General features: G+C 38.3%; 1 protein-coding gene across 1 annotated transcript in view; it reads right to left on the reverse strand.

Moving 5' to 3' along the window:
- LOC136872667 (uncharacterized) overlaps nt 1-13986 on the reverse strand; it is a 137564-nt gene that overhangs the window by 75724 nt on the left and 47854 nt on the right. The window contains exons 3-4 of the mRNA XM_067146479.2: nt 2105-2284; nt 1921-2022 (exon numbers count right to left, since the gene is read on the reverse strand). Of these exons, the coding sequence (XP_067002580.2) occupies nt 1921-2022; nt 2105-2284 (282 nt within the window). The remainder of the gene's footprint in view (nt 1-1920; nt 2023-2104; nt 2285-13986) is intronic.

A 13986-nucleotide genomic window follows, 5' to 3' on the forward strand; every position in this document is an offset into this window, starting at 1 on the left:
TTAATCACTCTGGGTGAAATGGTAGTTTAGGAGAAATCTAACGTAATTCTCAAATATTTTGTAATTCTCAAATATCTATGTTATTAGTGGTTCTATCGATGAATATTACATAACCAAAGTAATAGAAAGTACAATTTCCGATCATTTTTGTCTTATACAGTTTTGCCGTACCGGCTGTGGTAATCGAGATATTCATGATTTACACTTTTGTTGCATAGTCCATATCAACCCCGAGATACAAGAAAATGGCTCAACAGAACTGAAAGAAAATCTGTATGTAAAGTCTGGAAGGCACTACAGTCTACGCTATAAATGGGTGAAATGGTAGTTTAGGAAAAGGCCTAACATTTAATTCTCAAATGAACCGAACACAGTTAAAATGGAAATGTTCAATCGTGTTAACTGGCGATGGTGGTGATTTTTGCCTTTACTGTCTTACGGTTAAAAGCTGCGTGGTCATCAGTCCACATCCACAAGGGGAATTGTGAAGATGACTATCAAAATGAGAAAAAAGTCGTGAAGGAACGATTGCTTGACGAATAAGAGGTTATTGAAAGCTCATATACTTGATCAACAATAACATTACATTGGCTATTGTTTATGTGCTTTGTCTCTTCTGCTGCTGCTCATGTCCAATAGATGCCATATTGCTGCATACCGTGTGAGCTACACGAGTGACTGGGGGGGGGGGGGGGGGTAGGCTAACTTTTTTTTTTTTTTTTTGAAGCATGCCATTCCTCTGGTTCACACATGGTTTGATAACTACTGGTATACGACACACTGGTTCACCACAGTATTCCAGCTATGTTACAGTTACAGGAATAGGGAGGTTGTTAATGGACAGCAGTAAAGCAGTGGTCAGCTTGTTTGTGGCTGGGTCATTCCAGCTCTAGAACTTGGCACGGTTTGATTAGCAGCGTAGTAGTACTGTTGGTGAAAAGTGAGCAACTATACAGATTTTAATTTGATCTAGCATTTCGTACGAGAGCATTGTTTTTAACGGCAGCATTCCAGTCAGTTAATATTATATTCTAACAAGAATAATGACGTCCCTTCTTTTGTTACCGCTTTTCTCCACACCTGCGGGGTCGTGGGTGCGAACTGTGTCGCACATGAGGGTTTGGCCCTGTTTTACGGCCGGATGCCCTTCCTGGCGCCAACCCTACATGGAGGTATGTAATCACTATTGCGTGTTTCTGTGGTGGTTGGCAGTATGGTATGTTGTCTGAATATGATGAGGAGAGTATTGGGACGGACAAATACACCCAGTCTCTGAGCCAGACGAATTAATCAGAAGCGATTAAAATCCCCGACCCGGCCGGGAATCGAACCCGGGACCCTCTGAACTGAAGGCCAGTACACTGTCCATTCAGCCAACGAGTCAGACAAGAATAATGACATCACTATCTTATTTTATCTGGAATTAGCCATGGTGTAATGTCTTCTTTTGTTCTCTTCTTCGATTCTGTTGACTAATTATTATCTTTATGCCATTATAATGAAAAATGCCCAACTCAATTGTGACTGGTAGTACACAAGGGGACCTGCCACCATAATGAAAACTCCCCAACTCCCTTGTAACTGGCAGTAAGCAAGAAGGCCTGCTAATACAATGAAAACTCTCTAAAACGGCCTTCACATGTGAAACGACGTTTGGAGACCTTCCCCGTTGCGTTTCCCCGGTAACACTACGGACAATGTAATTTAATAAAATCTTATTCACAATGTGTACACTACTTCATTTAGAATTCTGTATACAACGTAAAATTCCGTAGTGAAGCATGGGTACATCAGCTAGTAACGTATATTCATGAATCAGCTCTACCAAAACAGAATAATTTACTGCCATAACCAAAACATTTTCCAAAAATTAACTTGCTTGTATCTTGTGAGAAATTCCTAGTTTTGATACATTCTTACCTCATCAAAATTATCTACCATGAAGCAGATATGGGGATATGTCATTTCTTCCACCTCTCCTTTAGTGTCCATTCTTCTTCTGCTTGGGGAAGCATAAACTTTCTGTGGAAAGAAAAATGCAATAAATAACATCCAAAAATCTCTTTACAACAAGCTACATTTTAATGAAATATAATAAGCTCACCTGAGAATGTCTCTTCAATACTTGAAGTTCTTTTGGACTTGTCCTTGTACAAATGGCAAGAGTTAGTGTATAATCAAACTGGTGGATGATGAGATTCAAGTATACTGTTTCCTCCCAGTCAATATCTGGGTCTCCAATGGGTAGTTTACGGCTGTCTTTACGGAATACGTCAACTTCCGTCTAAGCAAAGAAACACAATATTATCTTAATGCAAAACAGCAATGAGCAATGAATAAAAATCACAGAGAGAGAGAGAGAGAGAGAGAGAGAGAATCCACACCCGGACACTAACCCTATGAGGAAGGATGTATCCACTCTAGTGTATTTCTGTGGTGGTTGGCATTATGATTCGTTTAATGTGGATGAAGATGCGTGTGCTATGCTAAGACAAACCCAAACACCCAATCCTCGAGCTGGATGAATTAAACAGACACAACTAAATTCAGTGACCCAGCCAGGAATTGAAACTAGGTCCCTCTGAACCAAAGACCACGATTCTGACCACTCACCTAAGGAGACTTGACTTTAGGCCAATTCATGGTATGGCAGTGGCGAATTCTCCATACATGCGATTGATGTGTTACATCCCTTGTATTTTCAACAAAAGATAAGTATTAATTGTTCATATTTTAATTGAAGTTATTTATATAAAATTCAAACGCTCAGTTATTGATACTTAGAGATGGATGAAATGAGCGTTGTTGCTAGTGACTCCTACTAAATGCCAAACTACTCCTGAGATGGCAGCACGAGTTGGACCCTTGTTGTTTGCTGATCTCTTTCGTGGGGCTGAAATGCAGAACGAACAGCCACATTCGTCAAGAGGGCAGTGCAAGGTGGAATCCTGTAAGTTATCGCGTGTAGCCTGGATTTATTTGCTATTTCCTGAAATACTGGAGTCCTTGCTTGTGAGTGGTACTTTTGTTGTCCTATAAATGATGATATATGACAAATGTGTGCTGTAATATAAATGATTCAGTTTCGTGTGCTTGTAGTGTAAATATCAAACAAAGAAAATGCGGGAATGATGCGACTTTGAAATGACATCACACCAATCAGAGAGTAGCTCAGCACGCATGGATGTAGCGCCAGGGTCACACGTTTCTACCGCGCAATCCAAATTGAATTCTAACCATTGTGTAATTGAATGATTATTAAGAGAACCATTTAGTATACTTTCTTTTACGGAGAAAAGCAGAATTATTCATGAAGGACAACTGCGACCAACTCTGAATGTAACTACACATCTTAAGTCGTGTTCATCATTTTAATAGAAATATTTATGAAACAGACCATTGGATTAGTGGATGTGAGATCTTAAATAAACTTTTCTGTTGGCCTTGCTTGTTGTTTTCTCTTGAAAAATTTGTTTGGAATGACTGTCTGTTTACGTTGATGTTTGCAGTTTTCTCGGTTACATCACCTAAACCACAAGTCAGGAGTTGCCACTGTGGTACAGTCACATTATACAGTTATTATTCTAGCTCATGGCCTCATTCTGAGTCTCTCAAGATAAATTCTATGGGATAGTCTCTTTCCAGATTTACAAGAGTTATGTCCCTGTATTGTATAACCAGTAGTGATGAGAATAATAAGAGTTCTATTCACACATGTTGTAGAATGCCAAGGAGAACTCCTACAAGTGAAAGCAGCTTACTCAATACGTAGAGCAATAAGTGGTAATGACTCATCTAAGACTCTCTTGCTCCAGATCAATATTGAAGACACACGTTACCCACACTAACAAATACTGTATCTTTGTTGGGAATACTGAACTCCAAGTTTTGGTAGGTGAACCTGGCTTTATGAAGCAAATACAGCATGTAATTCAAAATTCAATGCTATTGTGCTGAATACACTTTTATGAAAACCATCAATCCTCAATATTTATAACATATTTTCTGATAGAAAAAGTGATTGGATAAAAATTATAAAGTTCCCAAGTTCAAGTATGATGCTTAAAGAAATAGTTTAAATGATGGAATTCCATACAAACTGTATTCAATGCTAGCCATGTGATGAGTCAAATACTTCAACAATTTGATGAATAACTTGTTCAGAAACTCTACCACCAACTCTAGTTTGGACTAGAATTGATGAGTTCACCAGGCAGGAGAGGAAGTGTGATAAAATCGCAAATCTCACGAAAGAGGAGAGTGGGAGTACTTGAAGGCTTTTTGTATTCACAAACAGTATTTGAATCTGTGTTATGAGGCATGAAAATGAAAATAATATTCATAGTATTCCAATAGTAACAATGTATTTTCTATCAGAAATTACATGCATGTTAGATTATCAGGCAGGCAGTTGAAGAAAAAAACATTAATAAATAAGAAAACACATTTTTAATTCTTTAATGTGAACCAGATAATAGTCTCATTCCTTTGCAAAGAAAACTAATTCTGTAACATGCATACCAAAACAAAAGGAAAATACACAGTTCAAAAAAATTGGGGCAACATGTTTTGTAACATCTGGTACGTGAATGTTAATTTGGTAGATGCAGTTCCAATGGTCGTACAGCATACCTGAGACCTTAGTACTCAGGGTATGTCAAATTGAAGTTATACTCCATCTGTAGGCATAGCCATGCATTAAACTGTCACGCGACCCCTCAAAACAAAGTGAATAGCGGTGCGTCCGTGTGTCGTCGTGAGGTACACAGACTTCTGCGGTCATTTGAGCACGTTGTACATAAACCAGCACATTCCATGAGACATCTTAACGAGGTTCAAGTCGCAAGGGCGGTCATTTTGATCCAGGAAGGATGGACTTTTCGTCGTGTTGCTGTGGATCTTAATGTTTCTCCGTCAGTTATTCAAGGCTTGTGGAACCGCTACAATGAGACAGGCCGGTTCGCAAGGAGGGTCGGACAAGGTCGTGGGCGCATGACAACCTCACAGGATGACCGATATCTGACCATCTGTGCATTGCGGTGTCGTTCAGCAACTGCCAGAGAACTGCAACAAGACCTCAGGTGGGAGTCACGGTGTCTGAGCAGACAGTAAGGAACAGGTTAAGAGAAGTGTCCTTAGGACCCAGACGTCCTGTTTGAGTGCCCTGTTTAACGCAGCAACCTCGCGCAGCTCGCCTTCTGTTTGCCTGTACCCACGTCAACCGGTAACTTCACCAATGGAGACCTGTGTTGGTCACAGACGAGTCCAGATTTACTCTGACACAGCATGATGGACAGCAACGTGTATGGAGATGCCATGGTGAGCAGTACATGCCAAATGTTGTCCAGGAATGCGACCGATTCGGATAAGGTTCTGTGATGGTGTGGGGTGGCATCAATATTGATGGCCGTACGGATCTTGTCGTCGTCCGTGGTAATCTTACCGCTGCGGGGTACATCGAGCAGATACTGCTACAGCATGTGTTGGTTGCTGCATATGGTATTGGCCCTGAATTCGTACTCATGCACGACAATGCCAGGGCTCATGTAGGCCTAGCATGCATCACCAGAGCTGTCTTGCGAGAACTGGACTTTCAAGAGATGGAATGGCCAGCAGTGAGTCCCAACCTCAATCCCATCGAGCATGTGTGGAATAGACTTGATAGAAGTGTTCATGGGTGTCCTGTTCCACCACAGACTCTTCAAGACCTCGAACAGGCTATTGTTGAATAATGGTACTTGATACCGCAACGTGACCTCCGTCGACTTACTCGGAGCATGCCACGTAGGTGCCAAGCTGTGATAAATGCTCGTGGAGGACATACACCATACTGAAGCTCTCCAACTGTGATAAAAATCCACCCTGGAGGACTGTTATGTTTTTTGCCCCTATTTGGACATTTCTGTTTGTGCTCTGAAAATGAACGCGAATCCATTGATGTTCTTTTATATACTTTAATGGTAAAGAATAAAGGTTTAGTTGGTAATATACCTGGGTGTGAGGTATTGTTTTGTGAAGCATAGCATACATTCAAAAACAAGTCCCCCAAATTGTCTTGAAGTGTGTATTTCAATGCTTTGTAAAAAAAAAAAAAAAAAAAATTCTTGTTTAGGTTAAGAACTGGTCGATCAACAGAAAACACTTGGGCCATTTTGTGTCTCTGACCTCATGCTCGAGCAAGTAAGCAGTTTCTTTAAACGAGTTTCAGCACAAAGTCGCTCAAATTGACACAAATACATGTTTGGCTCTCGTTAAATAGGCTGAAATATTCGATTCAACACACCACTACTCAATGCTCCTCGGCACTTTCCGAACATAATACAATTACACAAGTTTATTGGCAAAGTGTATATTGGACAAATGAATAACAAAGAAGAAATATTTTATTACAAAAGACAACAGCATGAAACAGAGTATATAAAGTCTGATGCAGATTTTTCTGTGCCGAGTCTGCTCTGTTTTTGTGCAGAAACTGTACAGTTTATCCACTTTAAATCTTGACTATAATACAATATTTATTTTATGCACTTTTCAGTTGTACTTCTCCAAAACTGAGAAATGAGAAACATAATGGAGAAAAAATAAAAATAAAATAATGGTAAATGAAAAGAAGGAAAAGGCATAACAAAATTAGCAGAAGAATATTTTGATGTAGTAGAGAACTTAAAAAATTAACAAATGGGTACAGAAACACAAGATACAACTTGAGTGTGTTTTCTATCACAGAATATGTATTCTATAATAGAACAAAGATATACCAATGACAATTAATGCACAAGGCAGAATACATACCAATGACATATGCAGCAGAAACCTGGCCAGGTACATATTCAGTATTACTTCATGAATTCAATTTTGTCAAACTTAAAGAAAAGGTAATTTGTCTGATATTGTTAATATGAGCAGACTACCCTCAGAGCTATAGCTAAAAGATATAAGGAACTGGTTTTAAATCTGTTTGTAAACTAATGAGAGCAATACCATATCCAGTTTGGAAAAGAATATCATCCCTTCAAAGAATACTGGGAAATGAATGGGATCCCTTCGAAGAATACGCTATCTCTTGTTACAGTGCTCAAAGTAATGACAATGACACTGCATGAACACACTTAACATGTGGTTGCCACATACCTTATTGCAAATTACATTTCTTCAACCAGTTTACTCTAACTATTTACAACAGCTATGCAATTCCCCACCATAATACAGTCTCTAGATTTTATGAATAATTTCATGACAATCCCAATTTGTCATCTCACTTATTTTTCTGGGGTGCTGTCAAGCTCTCAGTTTACCTACCAGTCTACTCCCAGAACAACTGAGGAATTAAAAGCAACCATATACAAATTTTGTGTACTTCGTGCATAATGAAACATTAGTGAAAGTTTTTTGTAATATGTGCAAATTCAATCAATCAATCAATCAATCCTGATCTGCATTTAGGGCAGTTGTCCAGGTAGCAGATTCCCTATCTGTTGTTTTTCTAGCTTTTTCTTAAATGTTTTCAAAGAAACTGGAAATTTATTGAACATCTCCCGTGGTAAATTATTCCAATCCCTAACTCCCCTTCCTATAAATGAATATTTTCCCCAATTTGTCCTCTTGAATTCCAACTTTATCTTCATATTGTGATCTTTCCTACTTTTGAATACACAACTCAAACTTATTCGTCTACTAATGTCATTCAATGCCATCTCTCCACTGACAGATCGGAACATATCACTTTAATATTTATTCAAATCAATTCCCTTGCCCTGTGCTCAGAATTTTATGATAAACATTTTCAACATTTGCTGCGAACCTGATAAGTGTACAATAATCGTTAGGTTTACAATCCACTCCTTTTGAAGTTGCTCTATAAACAGCCTATTTTTGTGTAATATGTTGTAACAAAACCGCTGAGCTTTCTATCTATCGATTCACCATGTTGTGCAATTTCTCAAACTGTCCATTCGTATGTGATCCTTAGCAGACATTACTGCCACTGTGTTCTCATTTCTAACACTGCACAACTAGGTAATCCAGCCCTTCTTGACATTAATCACAGGAAAAAAAAGTATGGAAGAATTTCTACCCTTCGAAGAATGAAGATACTGGCAAAAGAAAGACAAGGGCCACAAGAGTATAAAAATGAAAGATTCTCTACAGCTTGCAAAACCAGCACCACTGCAGTCAGAGGAGAACTTTTACAGTTTTCGGAGATGCCTAAGTGCCAAAATTTTGTCACAAAGTTCTTTTACATGTCAGTAAATCTATAGACATGAGGCCAGTATATTTGAGCATCTTCAAATACCAGTGGACTGAGCCAGGATCAAACCTGCCAACTTGAGCTCTGAAGACCAGCGCTCTACAGTCTCTACTTCCAGTATTTGAACAAAGTCTTTTCAGTTTAGCCATTCCCTATAAAAAATAGGTTTACAACAGGGAGATTGCCTGTCATCACTGTTGTTCAGCTGTGCCTTGGAATATATAATGAGCGAGTGACATTTTTGTTCCGTATTGAAGTGCAATTATAAGAATACCTTACGTGTAATATCATTTACTTGATATACTGTATTGAAAAGGTGGACCCCTCTTGACAATTTATTCTTATAATATGGTACAGAAATAGCCCAAGGAACATCAGAATAGGAAGATCCAAAGACAACATAGATTTAAACTGCCCAGGATTCACTGATGAGCTTGCTCTCCTGTCCAACAAATTTAAATCTCTACAGGAAATAGCGCAGAAAATCGACCTCAGAGTATCCTTCAAAAAGACAGAAAACATGTTAATTGACCCACCACTCATAAATAAAATCACAACAGATAAAAAGGAAATCAAAACTGTTGATAAATTTAAATATTTAGGCAAAATAATAACCTCAATGAAAAGCAGACATGGCGTAATAGAATAAATTGATCGATCAAAGTAAATGGCGAGTAGAGAAAGTGACCAAAGCAGGAGCTATACAGTTATACTGAAAAGAAAATTACAGATGAAGCCAGGGAGAGGAGCCTTGACTTTCTATGGACATGTCATGAGGATGACCCCAACTACGAAGATCTACTGGCTTCTCAGCTACTGGAAAAACAGGAAGATAGGGACACCATGGTTAACAGAAGTAAAGAAAAGCATACAGTAACTGGTAATAACTGAAAACATCAGAAACCGAGCACCTCTCAGAAGAATAATCAAAAGAGGTTTCAGGACAGACGACCCCGTAATAAACAGGTGCTCTCTGGACAAATGAAAGAAGGGAGAACCATAGCCAGAGAATGCATGAGTACTGGGCAAACATCAAGTCATCCTCTAAGTGGAAAAGTTGAACATCATGGCCCTCAGGTGGCCAATTTGAAAGAAGAAGAAACTGACCAGAGCACAATATATCACCAAGAACACTACAATAAAAAAGGGCTCTCAATAGCCACAAAATGAAAACACTATAAAACAGTTACACAACCAGAAATAACGTATGCAAGTGAAACCATTTTCAAAACAACTAACACTCCACAAATAGACAGAAAACTCAAGACTGAAAGTAGAAGAATCAAAATGTGCATTTAAAAAAAACAGACTACCAAGAAAATGGACATTGGAGACTAGCTTCTAATGAAACAGCCCAGAAGGAAATAAACCAGTAATGAGTACAGTCAGGAAGAAACAAATCTCATTCTTTCACATCTTCACAGGACACCAGGAAACAGGGAATTATTGAAAAATGATTGAACAGCAACGGCAACATTAGATGGATTACAGAAATCAAGGAAGGCATGAGGAAACTACAAATTACAATAGAAGATATGAAATACAAAACATACAAAATCAAGATCTCACAGACAAACGAACCAGACTGCAAATCAAGATCAACAGACTGACAATAATTGGACAGGTGATTTTAGACAATAGAAGAAAGTTAAAATCTGAGAGAATAAAGAAGTACTGGGCTGATAGGATATTGAAAAACCCTTTTTTAAAAACTGTGTAAAGTGGTCCAATGAAGGCCATAGAATATACTGTACAGTACATACAAAAATATGATCAAAATTAAAAGTGTCTCCTATGTTCATTACAGTCCCTAATGACTTAAAACAAAAAATACAGACAATAATTTCACTGACACTAAAGGTGACAAAGGAAATACTACTGTGATAATGTACATGGAACATTCTGACAAGGTTAGGTATCCCCAGAAATACACTCAACATAATATAGGCATTCATTAGGCATCCTTTATATTTCATAACTGTCAATCAAATACTTTGTGTGATAATCCCCTATGAATGTGCTGCATGTTTCTTTCGTAAGGTATGAGTCCAAGGAGTTTTAAATTTGTGCATAGGACTACGGATTTTTTTTTTTTTTTCTTCTAAGTTGTAACAATGTCTACTAGCATTTTTGTAAAATTTGGAATCCTTGTGGTCACACACAGTACATGTGCTGATGTTCTTATGAAATTATTATTATTCTGCTTTTACAGCCTCATGGGACCACTTCAGTTAATCATTTTCTGGTCAACTTCTTTGATAGGTTTTCTTTGTGAATTGTGCAGTAGCTTTTCATTTGTTCTGATCTTTCCAGTCATTCCTCATTTGTAAATACCCTTTTCATTGTGTGTCGTTTGTCTATTTTTGGTTTAAATCTTATTTTTATGTTTTTCAGTTTCTTTAAATTATCTGTTTTGCAAATTCCCAGAGTTAATTGCAGTTCTTCCAAATCATCTCTAATTTTCTTAATCCATTCTACTTGTTGCTTTAGATTCCAGAGTTTCTCTCTAATGAAAAAAAAAAAATATATATATTTATTCAAACAGTTCCTTTATAAAAGTCAATAAAAACCCAACTGGTAAAATTCAAAGAACTCCCAAACAGATTTTTAAACAGGCTCCATTCATTTTAAGCGACCAAGATACACAGCTACTAAACTTAACATGAACCCAAGACTTCCTATAACACGAGCTTTATCCAAGATTCACTAAGAGAGAGTCCCCATTAGACCCATTACAAACAGCCCCACTTACAAAACCTCTCTGTTTATTCAGAGCTTTTTAAATAAAACTATACTTTCCACAACAGATCTTCTATTAAGAATTCAGTTGAGTTATGCAACACTGCTTAAATCTTGAATCTATATCCTTCACACACTATCCATTCTTTTGACATTTCCAACATTTATTCAAATATTACCGCAAAAGATACCATCAATATAATTAATGATAATCTCCAGCAACATAGTAAATCTCAGTAAACCTGAAATAAATCATTTTATGACTACCTTAGTTTTTATTCCACCCAATGACAATATATAAGGCGTGCTCAAAAAGGTTCCGTATGAGGGCGCTGCTGCAGCAGACATGCAACATAGCAAGACTCTGATGTGGGTATATAAGCACAGACTTAATGTGGCAGTCGTGCCGCACCAAGGTGCGTGCATTAAATGTGGCCACGTGAATTATGGCGACGTTATTATCAAAAGCTATTTAAAATAGTATGTGTCTGGTCCACCTTGTCATACATTTTTATAACTGAAAATTAATTAATCATACATATTTCAGGAACATAGTGCATTCCCCACATCAGTGAAGTCCAATCAAAGAATAAAAAGAATATAACACATCTTTTTGTTTAGACCATATCAATGAATAAACAAACATTAGTGATATATTATGAACATTATCATTACATAACATTTTAATATTTAGATGATGTTGAACGAGAATACATAAATAAATTAAAGATCTTAAAGTTTTATCTTTTTTCTTCCTTAAATTATTAAATGCTAGTTTATACAATGAGTTCTCATCTGTACTTCTTTCATTCAAACTTGATTCAAAGTGATTTTTTTTTTTTGAGTAAGATAAATTTTTAATGAATTTTCCCTTTTGGCCGAATGTATTAATCCCATTTCATTAGAAATGTCTGTAAATTTATGATTCTTTTCAAACATATGCTCTCCCATTGCTGAATATATTTTATGTTTGACTGCATTAGCATGCCAAACATGTAGGCAGTGATACAGTCTGGAAAAGGTTTGGCTATAAGGTACAAAGAACATGTTAATCTTTACACAGCATAGCCAACATACACATCCGTACAATGGGGCCTGCAGGGGAGAGAATACTTATATTAAATTTTGTCTTTACTTCCCATTATTCTTTTTGTTTCTTCTTCCTTTTCTTAACTTTGCTCTAATGATGATGTTTGTTGTTTAAAGGGGCCTAACAGCTACGTCATCGGTCCCTAATGGTACGAGGTGTAACGAAATGCAAATTAAAACTTCAAAATGTATTCGCTGACTAGAATCTAAAACGAATGGTGATAAGAAAATGATCATGAAACAAAAATAAACAGTGGATCCAATTCACAATGTCTTAATTCCTGGGATGATGCTTCATTACATAAAGGGGTCTAACATCGAGGTCACCGCCCTCTCACAATGGTAATAATCACTAGTAAAGAACCACCACGTTATTCCTCCTACAGTGGTACTAATCACAGGTAATGCAGACTCATGATGTTTCTCGTATGATGGTACCGGTACTAATCAAAGGTAATGTAGACTGGGCACACGGTATGTCACAACAATGGCAACACTCGCAGGTAACAAAAACCCATGATGTTTTGGACACAAGGGCACCACTCACAAGCAACGCAGACCCATGGTGCTCCTCACCTAGTGGGACTAATCATAGGCAATGCAGACCCATGGTGCATCACACATTATGGAAATGCCCACAGAAACACAATCCCATGGTGGTCCTCATGTAATAATAATACTCTCAGGCAATGCAGACCAATGGTTTTTCTCATGTAGTGGTACTAATCATGGGCGCCAGTCAAACCCGTGGTGTTTCGCACATAGTAGTACTAACCACTCTCTCACAGTAGTACTAACTACAGGCAACGTAGACCCAGGGTGTTTATTATAAAGTGGTACTACTCATAGGTAATGCAGATCTATTCTCGAACACAGTGGAACTGACCAGTGGAATACACATGATGACCTCTATAACAAGCAACACTCAGACCCTAGTGTTCCTCACATAATGGTACTGCTCCTATGTAACGTAGAGCCATGATTTTCCTCGCAAGGTGGTATTAGCCACAAGTAATGTTGACCCATAGTGTTCTGCACATAGAGGTACTAATCACAAGTAATTTCATGGTTCTAATATCATCCCTTGGTCACCCCTTTTAGTTGCCTCTTATGACAAGAAGAGATACCGTGGGTGTAATCTTCGCCTGCGCCCCCCTCCGACAGGGTGTAGAGAGAAAAATAAAAACGAAGGGATTGGTCACTTTGAAAAATGAAGTATCGAACAAAGAAATACAAGGGTCACGAAGAGCATGAAAATGAAAGCCTCCCTAGGCCTCGAATGCTCTAATACCTTCAGAGTCTGAAAAGAACAAAAGTTGACCAAGGAAGGTAGGACAGGATTGATGAAAGTCAGGAGCCTGGCACATGTGGAAGCAATGCCAAGACTCAGCTAAGGGCCCCGTGGTCGCTAACCCACACTCGCAAGTTGAGAGCCCCTGGTGCCCCTTTTAGTCACCTTTTATGACAGGCAGGGGATACCATAGGTATATTCTTCATCTGCGTCCCCCACCCACAAGGGATCTTTGCACTAATTTCTTTTTTTCTTTTTTCCACTCATAAAGATAACAATTTCTCTCAATCTTCAAATCCTTCACTGTTTTACTCCAACCGGGCGAGTTGGCCGTGCGCTTAGAGGCGTGCGGCTGTGAGCTTGCATCCGGGAGATAGTAGGTTCGAATCCCACTATCGGCAGCCCTGAAGATGGTTTTCCGTGGTTTCCCATTTTCACACCAGGTAAATGCCGGGGCTGTACCTTAATTAAGGCCACGGCCGATTCCTTCCAACTCCTAGGCCTTTCCTATCCCATCGTCGCCATAAGACCTATCTGTGTCGGTGCGACGTAAAGCCCCTAGCAAAAAAAAGTTTTACTCCAATTATTCCAATAGTTTATGAAAATCATCATATGTTGC

Source organism: Anabrus simplex, chromosome 4 (genome assembly GCF_040414725.1).
Source record: "Anabrus simplex isolate iqAnaSimp1 chromosome 4, ASM4041472v1, whole genome shotgun sequence".
Classification (NCBI taxonomy): domain Eukaryota; kingdom Metazoa; phylum Arthropoda; class Insecta; order Orthoptera; family Tettigoniidae; genus Anabrus; species Anabrus simplex.